The sequence below is a fragment of the Mya arenaria genome, chromosome 16 (assembly GCF_026914265.1).
Source record: "Mya arenaria isolate MELC-2E11 chromosome 16, ASM2691426v1".
In the NCBI taxonomy this organism is placed as follows: Eukaryota; Metazoa; Mollusca; class Bivalvia; order Myida; family Myidae; genus Mya; species Mya arenaria.
This window is the reverse complement of record NC_069137.1, coordinates 44251430-44270316: the sequence shown is the minus strand read 5'-3', so window position 1 is coordinate 44270316 and position 18887 is coordinate 44251430. Positions and strand designations below refer to the sequence as shown.

At 36.3% G+C, this 18887-nt stretch overlaps 1 protein-coding gene across 1 annotated transcript; it reads right to left on the bottom strand.

Annotated features, from left to right (window-relative positions):
* Nucleotides 1-1614: 1614 nt before the first annotated feature.
* On the bottom strand, nucleotides 1615-4127 carry LOC128222500 (uncharacterized). The gene has a single exon (XM_052931536.1). It carries the CDS (start codon nucleotides 4043-4045, stop codon nucleotides 2969-2971), a length of 1077 nt encoding a protein of 358 aa, XP_052787496.1. The 5' UTR covers nucleotides 4046-4127; the 3' UTR covers nucleotides 1615-2968.
* Between the last annotated feature and the right edge of the window lie 14760 nt (nucleotides 4128-18887).

Below are 18887 nucleotides of genomic sequence, written 5' to 3'. Positions count from 1 at the left end.
TTATTATTTGGTGGATAATTACTTTCAAATTGCTTGTCTATGTTTTTGAACAAAGAGGCATTTTATGCTCATTTTGGTGACTTTATGTTTATGTATAAAACATGGAGATTTTATACATGCGGTGATTTGTGGCGGATCCGTGGTCTAGTGGTAACACACTTGACCGTCAATCCTGGGATCGTGTGTGTGCAAGCGTGTGTGTGCGTGTGTTTGTGAGTGAGTGAATTTACGTGTGCGTATTGGTGTGGGTGCGTGTGTGCGTGTGTGCGTGTGTGCGTGCAGGTTATAGGCGTGTGGGAAAGTTTCTTAAATGCTGCTTTTAAAAAGCTCTATAAAATCATTTTTTGCCCATATATAAAGATTATTCAATCTTCATTTTGCTTACAAATGTATAATTATGTTATTGTTAGCCAGTTTCAGTTTCAGTCTCAATACCATACCATCCGCAATGAGGACGCACCTTTTGACGCAGTGACAATACAATAATCAAAAATGTCCACTTACTATCTTGTATTTCAAAAATTGTAAGATTGCCTCTCTTGGTGGTCTGCGAGGCGTTAGCAACAAACCACATAACTGATTTATTTCATCGACCACCTCTCATGAGCAAAACTGTTAAACTATTATATAAGAATCGATGAATGGGGGCTATTGGCTTTACTGACCCACTATATAAAAATAGTGGGTCACCATGTGACTTCTCTTATCCAATGAAAAGGTCAGAAACTAGTGGGAGGTGAAATAAATATATAATATACCATTTGGTGCTCACTCGTCGAAATATATTACGATCTTGAATTGAAACAACCAATTATCCTCTTTATATAACCTCAATAAATACATAATTTATATTGAACTTCCTATTTGTGCAGATCTAAAAAGAAACCCTATTAAATTCACATAGTTTTTGCTGTCATTGCAACCGATTTCCACCTAAACAATATTTGTCCCCCTATTTGGTCTGAAGTGTATGGAAGTGATGGACTATTTTATTTCTAACTTCTTAATTAGATAAGGATGAATATTTACATGGATATAACTTCTCTCTTAAAGGCCTAGTTTAATCCTTCTATTATTGGACCATCCCCCACAAAAAAATGTATTGTTCACAAGTCTGTGTATTGATCTTAATCTAAATGCATAATTGTCTGATCAGATCTACGATCTGAATATCCTGCTTTGCAGTTTTTATTAAAGAATTGGACCCTAAATGGCCAATAAACAAATTGTGGCATCAGTGCAATTAACAGGATATGCACAGCGGGGGATTGTCATGTTAAACATTCCTTAAAGTAGGCCTTAAAATTGTACTTTAACTTTGCATACAACATTGACTTCTTAAATGTACATTTTAAGGTCAGAGTATGCAAAATCCCCTTTTTTCTATATCGTCTTTTTTTCTTTATATGTTTCTTTATCTTTTTGGTCTTTCTTTGAGACTCGATTGCTACCAGATGGAATTTAAAAAATGAGTTAATTTAATTATAAAACCTATCACACTTTTATTTTAGCTAAGACTTTGGAAATTATCAACATTAAACACATTTCTTATTTCTGATTCTTATTAAGAATGAAATAAACATTTATAAGCGGGCAGTTTAAATGTTTTCTGACAACGCAACACATGTTAATGGATAGATGAGTGTGTGTGTGTGTGTGTGTGTGTGTGTGTGTGTGTGTACGCGTGCGTGCGTGCGTGTGTGATGTTAGTGTGCGTGTACGCGTGCGTGCGTGCGTGTGTGATGTGTGCGTGCGTGGGTGCGTGCGTGCGTGGGTGCGTGTTTGCGTGTGTGCGTGTGTGTATGCGTGTATGCGTGCGTGCGTGTGTGCGTGTGTGTGTGTTTGTTCCTAATATGATCAGTAAGCTTCGTGTTTAACGTTTATCGGTAGATGTATTGTCGTTGATGCAATAAATATATGTGATTTATTCAATAATTGTTGTCCTTTTTTACATTCCAATATACATGTTCAATGGAATCATTCTATTAACATAATGTACATAGACTGCAATTGGCAAGTTTAAAATGATAAATTGTTGTTTGTCAATTGTTTGGTATTATTCTCATTAATAAATAATACAGAAAACTACGCATGGTTGTATTAACTACCATTATTGATTTTACGATAGTTTGTCTACGCACAAAGTGTTGATTACCGTTTACTCCAGTTGGTGTATATAACTGCATTTTGCATATTGTTTTGAAATGTGTTACTGGCATTCACAAGAAGTTAAACTGGTTATATATGTGGATAATACCAGTCCACAGTTAATTATTGGCGTCTTGAAGGTCTTTCTCTCTAGTCTTCACCTCATCTTTCAATAAATGTTTTTCATTAACCTGAAGTATGCCTGTTTTGTGTTGTTATTCATCTCGCGTTCAGAGTCTGTTCGGTCTTTTTGATCCTACCTCAGGGCATTCGTTTCCATTTGAAATATTGGGTTTCTTCCTGATGTATTCATTGTATTATTAATTGCTCCATTGATCCACAAGACACCGCCTGGCCAGGTAGTGTAGGCGTCCTTGAGTTCAAGACCTTGATGGTATTGCATTATTAACAACTTCCGATTCACAAGACATCGCTTGTCCAGGTAGTGTAGGCGTCCTTGAGTTCAAGACCTTGATGGTATTGCATTATTAACAACTTCCGATTTACAAGACATCGCTTGGCCAGGTAGTGTTGGGGTCCTTGAGTTCAAGACCTTGGTGGTACTGTATTATTAATTACTTCCGATCCACAAGACATCGCCTGGCCAGGTAGTGTAGGCGTCCTTGAGTTCAAGACCTTGATGGTATTGCATTATTAACAACTTCCGATTTACAAGACATCGCTTGGCCAGGTAGTGTTGGGGTCCTTGAGTTCAAGACCTTGGTGGTACTGTATTATTAATTACTTCCGATCCACAAGACATCGCCTGGCCAGGTAGTGTAGGCGCCATTGATTTCAAGACCTTGCTGGTACTGTATTATTAATTACTTCTGATCCACAAGACATCACCTGGCCAAGTAGTGTAGGCGTCCTTAAACTCGAGACCTTGCTGGCTCCATGGCACGAAGGGGTTAAATGATCGTTGTATGAAGAAATCTAGGATAAACTGTCCACCGTTTGATTTGTTCTTGAAATGCATCCATTCAATCAAAACGTAACGGACGTCGAACTCTTTGAAGAAAGCAACAGCCCCTTGCAGTGCTATAGCCTCGTGGATTTCGATGTCCATTTTAATGAAAAAGGGCTTAGGTTCAAACAAGCTTAGCATGTCATCTAACCGTACTGTTATAACGGTGTTTTCGCGATCTTCTGGATGCTGTTCTGTTGCCTTTAATATCATTGTCGCGCCAACATTCACTCTTGCTTGCCTGAGATACACATATTTTGTTTCATTAGACACACCGTTCCATATCAAAGTGACATCTTTCTCCAGCCCACCAAGTCGCAAAGATGCTGCTAGCATCTTTAAATTTACTATGTTTGCATCCACTGCTGTTACACGCCTTCCAAGCTTAGCAATTGCAATTGCAAATGCTCCAATATTACATCCAATATCCAGAAACTGCATATCATTGACTGGTTTCATTAAATTCCAGACTTTCTCTACGTTTCCTTTCTCCCACCAGCCTGTTTTGAGAATTGACGCCGATACAAATATGTCTTCCTTTGGTTCGTATATGCATATAGGAGTATTTGACCCATCTGGGATCCGAAGGCTAGTCCTTTTACATTTATTTAGGTAAGCAATAGCATTGCTTGTGATATTGAAAATTCGAATGTTGTTTGACCTCTTAACATGTTCCTCTTCTTTGAATTTGTTATGTAATGCTGGAGCATTTTCTTCATCGGTTACTTTCGCTTGTTTACCAGTCCATTGTCCATTTACATTTCCCTCATCTTTAACATTCCTTAAATAGGCTTCCACATACTGAAAAGGTCTCATAAACAGGGTTTTAAGATCCTGCTTGGGTTCTATTTTGAACACTACAAACACACATAGTAAGAAGCTACACAACACGGCTACTTTGTAAAAAGAACGATTTCGTATTCCGAGCATATTGCTGAAAGTGTTTTGTGTGATTTAAATTTAACAAATCAATCGAGAACCAGTATGTTATAAATGACTTAGCGTTCGTAATCCTACCATTGTGCTTAACAAAATGACAGGATGAATAATTTAAACTATTAAATTGAGTATTACCTATTCAATCGCATTCAACAATACAGAAAGACAAAGGGCTTTGTAACTAGTTGGCCCTCATACGCTTATACAAACAATGCATTTATTTTTGATTGTGTATTTGAATCAATGAGTGTATTCATACTAGCGCTATCCAGTTCCATACAAACAATACTATCTATAAAAGAGACGAACGGTCTAGATGAAACAACCTTTGCGATGTTAAATTATATATAAACTCAAAACAACGCAGAATAAGTTTACTGATAGAAAGAGCCGCAGTGTAGAGTAAAAGTTTGATTTTTCTCCTGCATATTGTTTTATTGTTTAACACCACCGGATGTGTTTCATCAATGAAAAGAATCATATAATTGCAATACTCTACATCAGTGTAAAGCAATCGTTACTCCTCGGAGGTTTCCGACAAGTTTCGGAAGACGGATCGATGTATGTGCTATCAAAAGTTTCGCTTAATTTCGAAAATCCGTTTTCCATCGAATGTACGCAACGGGATATGAAGTAATTTGCTGAACACATTGTAAGAAATAATTTCTAAATTGGAGACAAATAATGAAAAATAACTGATTTTATATGTTCCAACTTGAACCCTTTAAGAACTTAGATTAAGATTTGGTGCGTCTCCGTTTGACAAAAAACAAATTCAAACATTGTATCTGCTGTTCAGAAAACAGTAAACCCCGCACTTTTTACAATAAATTAAATTATTATAGAACAAAACAGAACAACATTTTTACCTGTTAAATCTATCTGAAACAGCAACGCTAAAAACGCCATACGAACCGTATCATTAGCAAAGCGCGCCACCTAGGCATACATTTATATATTGATTTATTTCTTTACTTACGTTAGGAGACGCGGCCTAGCAAAGCGATATAAAGCACTCTCTGCCTATGCAACTATCTTCTGATCTTTGTTCAAAACAGGGATTAAATTTTAAACAACACACATATAAAAATACTGACTTTGTCGTCTTATTGATAAACCCCAGTGGCGGATCTAGAAGGAGGAGGTGTTGTAATGCATCAGCGAGTTTATACGTGACACTTCATTACCCCAGTGTAAGTGAAATAATTTTTTAAGGGTTTTGAAGGTGGTGCTGCAAAAGTTGAGAAATTCTGATTTTTGGATCCGCCAATAAACACGGTGTTTATTTAAGTATACATTTTAGTGCATTTCGTTACTTATATAAGCAGAGACAGACTCACAAATTCATATATGCAATTCTCTGCATATGCATATAGCTCCTGATATGTGTTGAAAACAGGTATTATATTTTATACAAAACACAAATATACCGAATTGTCGTTTGATTGATTAACCCCAGTGGCAATCAACGAGTTTATACGTGTCATTTCAAAACCTCAGTGAAATAAATTGTTGAGGGGTTTGAAGGTGGTGCCCCCTCCTCCGGTTATGAATTTCTGGATCCGCCACTAAGCCCGGTGTTTATTTAAGTGTTTCAATTAAAAGGTTTGATTATTCAGTGTGTACTTACCTCAATGGTTTCAGAGGTATAATATCTAATTTAGGAAACATGGTGATCCCATACAATGGTATTCGTTGGGTATTGTTAGTAGAAGAATGGCCAGTTATTTACCAATTTTAATGGTATCAAATGCACAATATATAATTTTGGAAGCCGGTGATTTCATTCTGTTGTATCATTTGGGTTTTATAAGTAAGATAATAGCGAGAAAAGAGTGTTCAAAGCTTTTCTTGGCTTTTAAAATGTCAAATAGCAAATTATGCGTCCATTGATAAAAATCACATAAACACAGGAAATTTATCTTACCTAAAGTATGTTTTCAATTAGTTTCAAATATCATATACAAATTAAAATCGTTTAAGGTGCTGTATCGTTGTTGATAATATTTTGTAAATTAAGGTAATATTATAGTCGTGTGAATGTGATCAAGACAGCGACTTAATATGGAATAAATAAAATTGACACAAAAAGATCAATGTTTATATTTAATAATAAATTCGCTGTTTTTCAGGAAAAGTTTAACAAGACTGGTTCATTGGCGGATGAAAAATATCAGCGCGACAGAATTCGGAATCCCGTTTTGAGTTTGGTGCTACGTATTTTGTATTTCGGATGAATCGAATGTTTTTCCTCTCGAAACACTTCCCGAGGTCCGAGGTCTACTACTGTAGTAGTAATCAAGAAAGTGGTGATTCCAAAACAAAATAAATATGGTAAATGGTTAATGCACACGCTGAAAACACATGCCGACGTGGCAACGTTGTATTGCGGTTGTTGCACAACATTGTCACAAAGTTATGAATGGTGAAGTGTTCTTAACGTTGTCACAACGATTATGGCAACCAATACACAACCTTTCTAGAAAGTTACCACAACATTGAGACCGTCATGCATTACAACGTTGTAGCAACCTTTCTTTTTGTATCCCTCAATATCAATTCGCCCATCGAGCTGAAGTTGCGGAAAAATATGACGGTTTGCACATTAACAGATGTGCGATAAAATAGGAAAACACGCGCTCACAATCTAGCACGTGCGCACACGCAAATACACACACATACACACACACACACACACGCGCGCGCACACACGCACGCACAAACGAACAAACGAAAACGCACAAACACGGAGAGAGAGAGAGGGGGGGTCTCGTTTTGGTGAATAGAATACAAATATAGTTTGTGTTTTATGAAATGTTTGATTATAGTCATGGCTATTCATGTCGTTTCTCTTTTTTAATTAGTCATTTAAGATACCAAGTACTCTCTATTTCTGAATGAGTGCCTCACCTTCAAGTTTTACGCGTATGGTTAAAGTAGTGTCGTTTATGAGATAACTTTATGTTATTTATTCCATCATTAAATGATATTTGTCCTTCCATGTTAAAGCGACTCGCTCATGTTATTGTAAATCATTAGAAGTGTTTAAATAAGATATCGAAAGCTGGAAGCCTTCAGCAAATGTAAGTGTTCGCTCAAATGCCTTTGATGATCACAATTCATTAGCGGTCTTTAGTTTACTTTGTTTATATTAAAAAACAACAACCTATATATACAATTCCAGACGCGCAGTTTATTGAGTGATGACGTGCAGCCGATAAGGAAAACACATTGTATAAGATATGTAAAACAAGAACATTTTAGCACTAAAATCAGCACTGGCTACAAAAGTCCTACACTTTGCCACCGACCGGCTAGGAAAAACCAGAGACAGTTAACTCTAGAAACCTGTGCTTATTCGTCAAGTGTCGGCTCAAGTATGAATGTTGAGCCTGATTCATTTGCCTGGATTCATTTTATGATTCACATTTGACATAATGTGCAATGGGAACAATATAAAAGATTTGTACAGCGTGAAGTCGACTGGTAGAATGACCACATAACAACTTTACACCTATATCATGAAATGCTCGTGCAAGATTGAACAATCTACACCTTTCTGTAAAAACCCTCTTGTATTCCGATAGACAAAACGTTAACGCTTTACTATCGAAACCCATCAAATAAATAGTATATGTACTGGATCATGGTTTTGGACCAATAAATACAGAGTTTACCGATTAATGGACACAGGTATTTGGTCATAATTTTACTGTCTAAAATCGAATTTGCAAAAAAGAACAGTTAGAGCGTAAAAACCTATTTTGGTTTTAGTGGGGTGCAGCGCCACGCCGGTAAAGTCAACCTGGAGTGTGCCTTGTGCTGTTTAGTGTTGGTTTTTGTCACTCGTTTAGAATCTGTTCGGCCTTTTTATCGTACTTGCTAACAGGGAATTCGGTTAAAGTTTGGAATTTTGGGCTTTTTCCTATACTATTCATTGTACTATTAATTACTTCTGATCCACAAGACATCGCCTGGACAGATAGTGTAGGCGTCCTTGAGTTCAAGACCTTGCTGGTATTGTATTATAAATTACTTTTGATTCACAAGACATCGCCTGGACAGGTAGTGTAGGCGTCATTGAGTTCAAGACCTTGTTGACATTGTATTATTACTAGTATTTACTTCCGATCCACAATACATCGCCGGGCCAGGTAGTGTAGGCGCTTTTGAGTTCAAAACCTTGCTGGTACTGTATTATAGATTACTTTTGACCCACAAGACATCACCTGGCCAGGTAGTGTAGGCGTCCTTAAGTTCGAGACCTTGCTGGCTCCATGGAACTAAGGGTTTGAATGATCGTTCTTTGAAGAAATCTAGGATAAACTGTCCACCGTTTGATCTGTTCTTGAAATGCATCCATTCAATCAAAACGTAACGGACGTCGAACTCTTTGAAAAAAGCAACAGCCCCTTGCAGTGCAATCGCCTCGTGGATTTCGATGTCCATTTTAATGAAAAGGGGTTTAGGTTCAAACATGCTAAGCATGTCATCCAACCGTACTGTTATAACGGTGTTTTCGCGATCTTCTGGATCCTGTTCTGTTGCCTTTAATATCATTGTCCCGCCCACGTTCACTCTTGCTTGCCTAAGATACACATATTTTGTTTCATTAGACACACCGTTCCATATCAAAGTAACATCTTTCTCCAGCCCACCAAGTCGCAAAGATGCTGCTAGCATCTTTAAATTTACTCTGTTTGCATCCACTGCTGTTACACGCCTTCCAAGCTTAGCAATTGCAATTGTAAATGCTCCAATATTACATCCAATATCCAGAAACTGCATATCATTGACTGGTTTCATTAAATTCCACACTTTTTCTACGTTCCGTTTTTCCCACCAACCTTGTTTGAGAATGGAGGCCGACACAAATATGTCTTCCTTTGGATCGTATACGCATATAGGAGTAGTTGACCCATCTGGTATCCGAAGACTAGCCTTTTTACATACATTTAGATAAGCGATTGCATTGCTTGTGATGTTGAAAATTCGAATGTTTTTTGACCTCTTTATATTTTCCTCTTCTTTGAATTTGTAATGTAATGCTGGAGTATATTCTTTTTCGGTTACTTTCACTTGTTTACCATTCCGTTGTCCATTTACATTTCCCGCATCTTTTAAATTCTTTGAATAGGCTTCCACAAACTGAAAATGACTCATAAACATGTTTTTAAGTTCTTGCTTGGTTTGTATTTTGATCACTACAAACACACAAAGTAAGAAAGTACACAACACGGCTACTTTGTTAAAGCAACGATTTCGTATTCCGAGCATATTGCTGAAAGTGTTTAGTGTGATTTAAGTTTAACAAATCAATCGAGAACAAGTATGTTATGAATAACTTAGAGTTCGTATTCCTACCTTTTTGCTTTACAGAATGACACGATCAATATTTTAAACTTTTAAATTGGGTATTTTCTATTCAGTCGCATTTAACAATGGTGAATGACAAGGGTGTGTGTAATAGATTTGCCCTCATAGGCTTAGGCAAATAACGAATCAATGTTTTATTGTTTGTTTGACTCAATGAGTGTATTCATACTAGCGCTATCCTGTGCTATACAAACAACATTATCAATAAGCGACGAACGGTCTAGATGAAACGATCTTTGCGATATGTTAAAATATATCTAAACTCAAAACAACGCAGAAGTTTACTGATAGAAAGAGACGGTGTGTATAGTAAAAGTTTGATATTTTTCCAGAATATTGTTTTATTGTTTAACACCACCGACGATTTCTATCAATAAAAAGTATCATATAATTGCAATACTCTACATCAGTGTAAAGCAATCGTTACTACTCGGAGGTTTCCGATAAGTTTCGGAAGACGGATCAATGCATGTGCTATCAAAAGTTTCGCCCTATTTCGAAAATCCGTTTTCGATCGAATGGACGCAAAGGGATATGGAGTAAAATGCTGAACACATGTTATATGTTCCAACTTGAACCCATTGATAAAAGACTTGGATTTAAGATTTAAGATATAAGATTTGGTGCTCCGTTTGACATACAAACCAAGCTAAAACGTTGTATCTGCTGTGCTTGAAAACAGTAAACCCCATGCTTTTTAGAAGTATTATAGAACAGAACAGAACAACATTTTCACATGTTAAATCTATCTTAAATAGCTAAGCTGAAAACGCAATACGCAACGTTTTATTAGCAGAGCGCGCCACCTAGGAATATAAAAAATAATTTTAATATTGATTCATTTCGTTACGTACGTAAGGAGGATGAGACTAACAAAGCGATGCATGGCACTATCTGCATATGCATCTACCTCCTAATTTGTGTTCAAAACAGGGATTTTATTTTATACAAAACATAGGTTAATATATCGAGTTTGTCGTCTGATTGATATACCCCATTAAACCCGATGTTTATTTAAGTGTTTCATTGAAAAGGTATGATTATTCAGTATTTACTTTTCTCAATGGTACCAGAGGTTCAATATCTAATTTTAGAGACGAGGTGATCCAATACAATGGTATTCCTTGGGTATTGTTAGTAGAAGAATGGCGATTATAACTCAGTATTCGCCTATTTTAATGGTATCAGATGCACAATATATAGTTTTGAAAGCCGGTGACTCCATTCTCTGGTATCATTTGGGTATTATTATTAAGATAAAGCTTTTATTGGCATTAAAATGTCAAATAGCAAATTATACAGCCATTGATTAGAAATCCAATAAAAAACTAGAAGTATCTTATCTATAATATGTTTTCAATTATTTATATCATATACAAGTTAAAATCGTTTTAAGTGTGGTATCGTTGTTGATAATATCTTGTATATAAAGCTAGTATTATAAGTGTGTGAATGTGATCAAGACAGTGACTTAATGTGAAAATAATACAATTGATACAAACAAATCAATGTTTATTTTCAATAATAAAATTGCTGTTTTTTTCGAAACGTTTAACATGGCCGGCTCATTGGCGGATGAAAAATATCAGCGCGACAGAAGTCGGACTCCTATATTCGGTTTTGTGTCAAATATTTTGTATTTCGGATGAATCAAATGTTCGTCCTCTCGAAATATTTCCCGAGGTCCGGTGTCTTTGACAAAATTGGTTTCGACTGTAGTTGTAATCAGGAAGTAATGATTCCAAAACAAAAACAATATGGAAAATGGTTAATACACACCCTGAAACACCGACGTGACAACGTTGTATTCATGTTACCGTTAACGTTATCATAACGTTGTTGCACAACATTGTCACAACTTTATGAATGGTAAAGTTTTCTTAACGTTGTCACAAAGTTTTTTGGCAACTAATACACAACCTTTCTAGAACGTTACCACAACGTTGAGGCAGTCATGCATAATAACGTTGTAACAACAACGCTTTCTGTATTCCTGAATATCGATTTGCCCATCGATCGGAAGTTCCGGGGAAAATATGACGGTGAGAGAGAGAGAGAGAGAGAGAGAGAGAGAGAGAGAGAGAAATGGAGAGAGAGAGCGGAGAGAGAGAGAGAGAGAGAGATATTTGTCCTTCTATGTTAAAGCGACTCGCTCATGTTATTGTAAATCATTAAAAGTGTTTACAATAAGATATCGAAAGCTGGAAGCCTTCAGCAAATGTTAGTTTCAGCTCAAATGTCATTTTTGAAGACCATGGTTCATTAGCGGTCTTTGCTTTACTTCGTTTATATTAAAAACAACAACTTATAAATACAATACCAGACAAGCAGTTTATTGAATGATGACGTGCTGGCGACAAAGAAAAACACATAGAAGATATGCAAAACAAGTATATTTTAGAACTAAAATCAGCACTGGCTACAAAAGTCCTACACTATGCCACCGACCGGCTAGGAAAAACCAGAGACAGTTAACTCTAGAAACCTGTGCTTATTCGTCAAGTGTCGGCTCACAAAGTATGAATGTTGAGCCTGATTCATTTGCCTGGATTCATTTTATGATTCACATTTGACATAATGTGCAATGGGAACAATATAAAAGATTTGTACAACGTGAAGTCGACTGGTAGAATGACCACATAACAACTTTACACCATGAAATGCTCGTGCAAGATTGACCAATCTACACCTTACTGTAAAAACCCTCTTGTATTCCGATAGACAAAACGTTATTTGCGACAGATAGTGTAGGCGTCCTTGAGTTCAAGACCTTGCTGGTATTGTATTATAAATTACTTTTGATTCACAAGACATCGCCTGGACAGGTAGTGTAGGCGTTCAAGAGTTCAAGACCTTGTTGACATTGTATTATTACTAGTATTTACTTCCGATCCACAATACATCGCTTGGCCAGGTAGTGTAGGCGCCATTGAGTTCAAAACCTTGCTGGTACTGTATTATAGATTACTTTTGACCCACAAGACATCACCTGGCCAGGTAGTGTAGGCGTCCTTGAGTTCGAGACCTTGCTGGCTCCATGGCACGAAGGGTTTGAATGATCGTTCTTTGAAGAAATCTAGGATAAACTGTCCACCGTTTGATCTGTTCTTGAAATGCATCCATTCAATCAAAACGTAACGGACGTCGAACTCTTTAAAGAAAGCAACAGCCCCTTGCAGTGCAATCGCCTCGTGGATTTCGATGTCCATTTTAATGAAAAGGGGTTTAGGTTCAAACATGCTAAGCATGTCATCCAACCGTACTGTTATAACGGTGTTTTCGCGATCTTCTGGATCCTGTTCTGTTGCCTTTAATATCATTGTCCCGCCCACGTTCACTCTTGCTTGCCTAAGATACACATATTTTGTTTCATTAGACACACCGTTCCATATCAAAGTAACATCTTTCTCCAGCCCACCAAGTCGCAAAGATGCTGCTAGCATCTTTAAATTTACTATGTTTGCATCCACTGCTGTTACACGCCTACCAAGTTTAGCAATTGCAATTGAAAATGCTCCAATATTACATCCAATATCCAGAAACTGCATATCATTGACTGGTTTCATTAAATTCCAGACTTTTTCTACGTTCCGTTTTTCCCACCAACCTTGTTTGAGAATGGAGGCCGACACAAATATGTCTTCCTTTGGTTCGTATATGCATATAGGAGTATTTGACCCATCTGGTATCCGAAGACTAGCCTTTTTACATACATTTAGATAAGCGATTGCATTGCTTGTGATGTTGAAAATTCGAATGTTTTTTGACCTCTTTACATTTTCATCTTCTTTGAATTTGTAATATAATGCTGGAGTATATTCTTTTTCATTTACTTTCACTTGTTTACCATTCCGTTGTCCATTTACATTTCCCGCATCTTTTAAATTCTTTGAATAGGCTTCCACAAACTGAAAATGACTCATAAACATGTTTTTAAGTTCTTGCTTGGTTTGTATTTGGATCACTACAAACACACAAAGTAAGAAAGTACACAACACGGCTACTTTGTTAAAGCAACGATTTCGTATTCCGAGCATATTGCTGAAAGTGTTTAGTGTGATTTAAGTTCAACAAATGAATCGAGCACAAGAATGTTATGAACAACTTAGAGTTCGTATTCCTACCTTTTTGCTTTACAGAATGACACGATCAATATTTTAAACTTTTAAATTGGGTATTTTCTATTCAGTCGCATTTAACAATGGTGAATGACAAGGCTGTGTGTAATAGATATGCCCTCATAGGCTTAGGCAAATAACGAATCAATGTTTTATTGTTTGTTTGACTCTATGAGTGTATTCATACTAGCGCTATCCTGTGCTATACAAACAACATTATCAATAAGCGACGAACGGTCTAGATGAAACGATCTTTGCGATATGTTAAAATATATCTAATCTCAAAAAACAAAGCAGAAGTTTACTGATAAAAAGAGACGGTGTGTATAGTAAAAGTTTGATATTTTTCCAGAATATTGTTTTATTGTTTAACACCACCGACGATTTCTATCAATAAAAAGTATCATATAATTGCAATACTCTACATCAGAGTAAAACAATCGTTACTACTCGGAGGTTTCCTACAAGTTTCGGAAGACGAATCGATGTATGTGCTATCAAAAGCTTCGCCCTATTTCGAAATTCCGTTTTCGATCGAATGGACGCGACGGGATATAAAGTAAATTGCTGAACACATTGTAAGAAATAATTTCTGAATTGGAGACAAATAATGAAAGATCACTAATTTAAAAAGTAATTTTATGTTCCAACACTTGAACACCCATTGATAAAAGACTTTCGACGTGTTTAACGTGGTGCCCCCCCCCCCCTCCCCACACACACAGTTGAGAATTCCTGGATCCGCAAAAAAACACGGTGTTAATTTAAGTATTCATTTTAGTTTATTTCGTTACTAATATAAGGAGAGACAGACTCCCAAAGCCATATGTATACCACTCTCTGCATATGCATATAGCCCCTGATATGTGTTGAAAACAGGGATTATATTTTATACAAAACACAGGTTAATATACCGAGTTTGTTGTCTGATTGATAAACCCCAATGGCGATCAACGAGTTTATACGTGTCAATTTAAAACCTCAGTGAAATAAAGGGTTAAGGGGCTTGATGGTTGTGCGCTTCCTCCTCCTCCACCTTCCCCGGTATTGTATTTTTGGATCCGCCACTAAGCCCGGTGTTTATTTAAGTGTTTTAATTAAAAGGTATGATCATTCAGTATTTACTTATCTCAACGGTATCAGAGGTACAATATCTAATTTCGGAAACGTGATGATCCCATTCAATGGTATTCGTTAGTATTGTTAGTAGAGGAATGGCGATATCTGACTCAATATTTACCTATTTTACTGCAGTAATGGTTTCAGATGCACAATATATAGTTTTAAAAGTCGGTGATTCCATTCTTTGGTATCATGTGAGTATTATTAGTACTTGACGTTGTTGCACAACATTGTCACAAAGTTATAAATGGTGAAGTTTTCTTAATAGACTATAACGTTGTCAAAACGTTTTTTGGCAACCAATACACAACCTACCTAGAACGTTAACACAACGTTGAGACAGTCATGCATTATAAAGTTGTAACAACGTTGTGTAAACGTTGTGTATCGGTTGTCGAAGTAACGTTATCACAACGTTAGGATATGGCATGATGTTGTTACAACAATGCCTCAACGTTGTCACAACGTTGGGTGTTATGAGAGTAAAATACAATAATGTTGATTATTGAACACATGTGCAGTAAAAAAGTCATCGAATTAATTCATTTTATACTATATATAAGCTATACATATATATTATCTACAATTTAAACATTCTAAAAGAGCAAAATAAACACACTCACATAATAGTTTTCATAAAATATTTCAAATAAAAGCAAAATTAAATTTATTTGGATATGAGGGAGGTTATAAACATATATGGTAATGACTGATAATATCGGATTCTTATCATTGAACAACATGAGCAATGTTTATTTTGAAAATGCTTGTATCAACTTGTTAAGTTATTTTATATAAATCCTAAAAACAGTGCAGAATTAGGCAGCTGCGCAGCATTATAGTCAAGTTAAGTCAACTCAACAGTTTATTTAGAAGTATTAGGCAACCGGCCCAAAACACATAACATACAACGTGAACAATAAGTCGTGATCGAGTTATGAAACGGTAATTAATCGAAACATGCATAGCATATTTATCAAAATATGATTACTTCTCCTTAAGTTTAACTAATATTTAACGTAAAGGGGTTTTTGGATAAAGAAAAACTCTGTTTCTTGCGAAGAAAAAAATATATTTCGAAACTAACTTCCTGAATTCGAATCCTCCACTTTATACTTATTGGTCGAGTTGACATAAACAAGACGTTAAGTACAATAAACTTAATTAATTCATCCTGTTGGCATAAATGTTACAGCAACTTGCGCGGAATGCATAAATCAGATTAGATAATACAATATATTTCGTCTATCAAAATGACCTGGAAAACGTTGGCACAACGTTAGGACAACGTGTTTTAGTTTAAAGACACTGCGAAATATGTCAAAGTTGTCAACACATCGTAAGTACAACGTTGAAATAACGTTGTAGCGTCAACTTAAAATCATTGTCATTGAAATACGTTTAACAATGTCGTAATCATGTCAGAACCTTCCCGAACGTTTTAATAACGCTATGTGTTTGCCGGACGAATCCATGGTCTAGTGGTAACACACTTGAATGTCAATCCAGGGGTCGCAGGTACGATTCCCGCCGCATCATTAAAAAAATAGTAATCGTCTTTTGTCCGGGAGGGACGTTAAATGGGGGGGGGGGGTACCGTGTGACGGTGCTATACACTGGTGCACGTTAAAAAAACGGGGAAGCACTTACCAGGGTTACATTCTTCCTGTACACTATGCTCCAGAAACATAAAATGACAAATATTCTTATTTGAGCATTCGCCAAATGTACATGGCCCGAGTGAGAATATAGATTAGCTTACACGCCACCTTCTTTGCTCAATACAGGTAAAACACCTGTGTATGTGTTGTTTTAGTTCGTTGTGTCATGTTTCAACCTCATAATTTCCGTCGTGTCAAGAAGTTTAACATACTCAGCTCTAATGTCTCGAAACGTCTGAAACTAAACAGACTTAAGTAGCTTATTTTGTGTATCAATATTTCTTACATTTACCTGATTTCGATAAAAAAAATAGTTGTTCGTGATGATCAGACAGATAGCTTCCATAAACAGTCCAAAAACTTCCAAAAAAGTAAATATGAGCTTAGCTTAATCGTGTTGTAACAGACTTAAGTAGTTTCGCGAAATCAGCACCAGTGGGACTTTGACCCCATAATTTCGGCTGTTCATAGCGCTATCATTTATTGGCTTTAAAATAACTTTGAACCATGGTAACGAATAATTCGTGATCCATGGAAATGTTTAAGAAAGTAAAATTACTCCTTAAACCCCGATTGGGATAACTCTGTTAAAGATAAACTTATTCAATGGTAAGATAATAAAATATTCCCTGATTTAAAACAAGATCGAGCTTGTGATGTTATATATTTAGAAAACAAATATTATTCAAGCGATTTGTTAAATAATAGTACTGTTAATTTTCAGATATAGTTACTATATTTTGCTGTATATAACTGCAATAACTTTGTTTAAAAAAGATAGGTCAGACAAAACAACGGCATTGTGAATGAGGTCAGACTTCCCCATTTTGAGTAAAAAAGAGGCTGTCCATGATTCATATTTTAGTTTCAACAATGCTTAAAAGCCACACCCTCTGGCTGGGTAAAATTTCAATAGATATATACAAGGAGTATATCGGTACCCCGCACGCAGAAACTCCGGCAAGTTAGGTATGTTAAACAGATCATCAATTTATTTTATTATTATCAGGGATTTCATCAGGGGTAATATTGCCTGAAACACATACGTAGGAATCCTGAGGGGAAGCAGGCGCGTACCTTGGCCTTCGCCAACTACAACTACACCATGGCGTTCTAGTGTGTATGTAAGCTTATTTATACACGCACTCGGGCATTGCCCATTCGACGAGTGCTCCGTCAAGATTGTTAGTCATTTTAGGTTTTTTGGAAAATAGTGCACAGACAGAATGTAACCCTGGTTTAGAGCTACCCTGGTTCTTTAACGTGCACCAATGTATAGCACTGCCACAAGGTACCCCCATTTAACGTCCCTCCCGGAAGACGTTTAGTATTTTTAGTGATGCGACGGGAAATCGAGCCTGCGACCCCTGGATTGATAGTCAAGCGTGTTACAATCAGTGGCGTACTAATCAGTTTTGGTTCCACATAAAAGACAAAACGGCAAAATGTAAAACGGCAAATCAGGGATACAGACTGAAGGCTAATAATAAAAAATATCCTTCGTCTAATTAACTTTTAAAAATTTTGATCGCACTAAAAATGGAAGTCACTATTTACGGTCAGAAAAACGAACAAATACGTCATGGTTGACCAAAGTCCATCGCTTATATAACGTCGGGCCAAAACGTTGGTTTTACATCGGGGCTACGATGTAAATCCGATGTCGGATTATGGTCGCCGACATCGTGATGTAAATCCAACGTTGATACAGCGTTAATTATTCTAACATCTGGTGTTTGCTGTGACCAGTCATCAAATTTTGACTTTTGGATGAACAAGCCCGAATTAGTATACTATTGCTTGGCATCAAATTTCTGAACATGCTCTGCTATATAAAACTCAGAATTTTAGCAAGCCCGGAAGACATTTTACCAGTGCAGGGCTTGCGGGCTTGTGCTCTGATTTTCGACCACTGCAACACACTCTAAAAAGATTGTGAAAAACACAGAATTTATGGTTTTTTGGCGCCACACACATTATTCTCTAATTGTATTTTTTAACGAAAACTATGATGCAAAATTTAAAGTGACATTCTTATTCAAAATTAATACATACACATGTATAACAAACGGTTGAAATTAATTTTTGAGTGATAAACCTTTAACTTCTTACTAAATAATGCATTTATGGAAAATATTAATTACCGATAACAATATTGTAACCGTGTATTTAATAGCTGAAAACGCAAAAAATATTAATTGATTAGTATATGGTAAAATATTTACTGTGATCTACTATCATCTCATAAGATAGTTCTAAATTATACCATGTGTTCAGTGCCTTTCTTTCAAATTAAACTCGGAATCCTTCATAAGAACCATTGTTTTCAACATCTATTCATCTTTTTTGGTATATTAAAACAATTATATTAAGTGTGGTAAATCTAAATTGGGAGTAATAGTTCATGTGCATCTGGTACGGATTGGAAAGTCCTAGGGCACGGCATGCGTGGATACATTGAGCTGGTTTAATGTAGCCTTTCATAACTATTTAGTTTTATGTGGCCGTTTGTAACCTTGACCTATATCTTTTTATAGTACCAAGCTCGTTATGTTC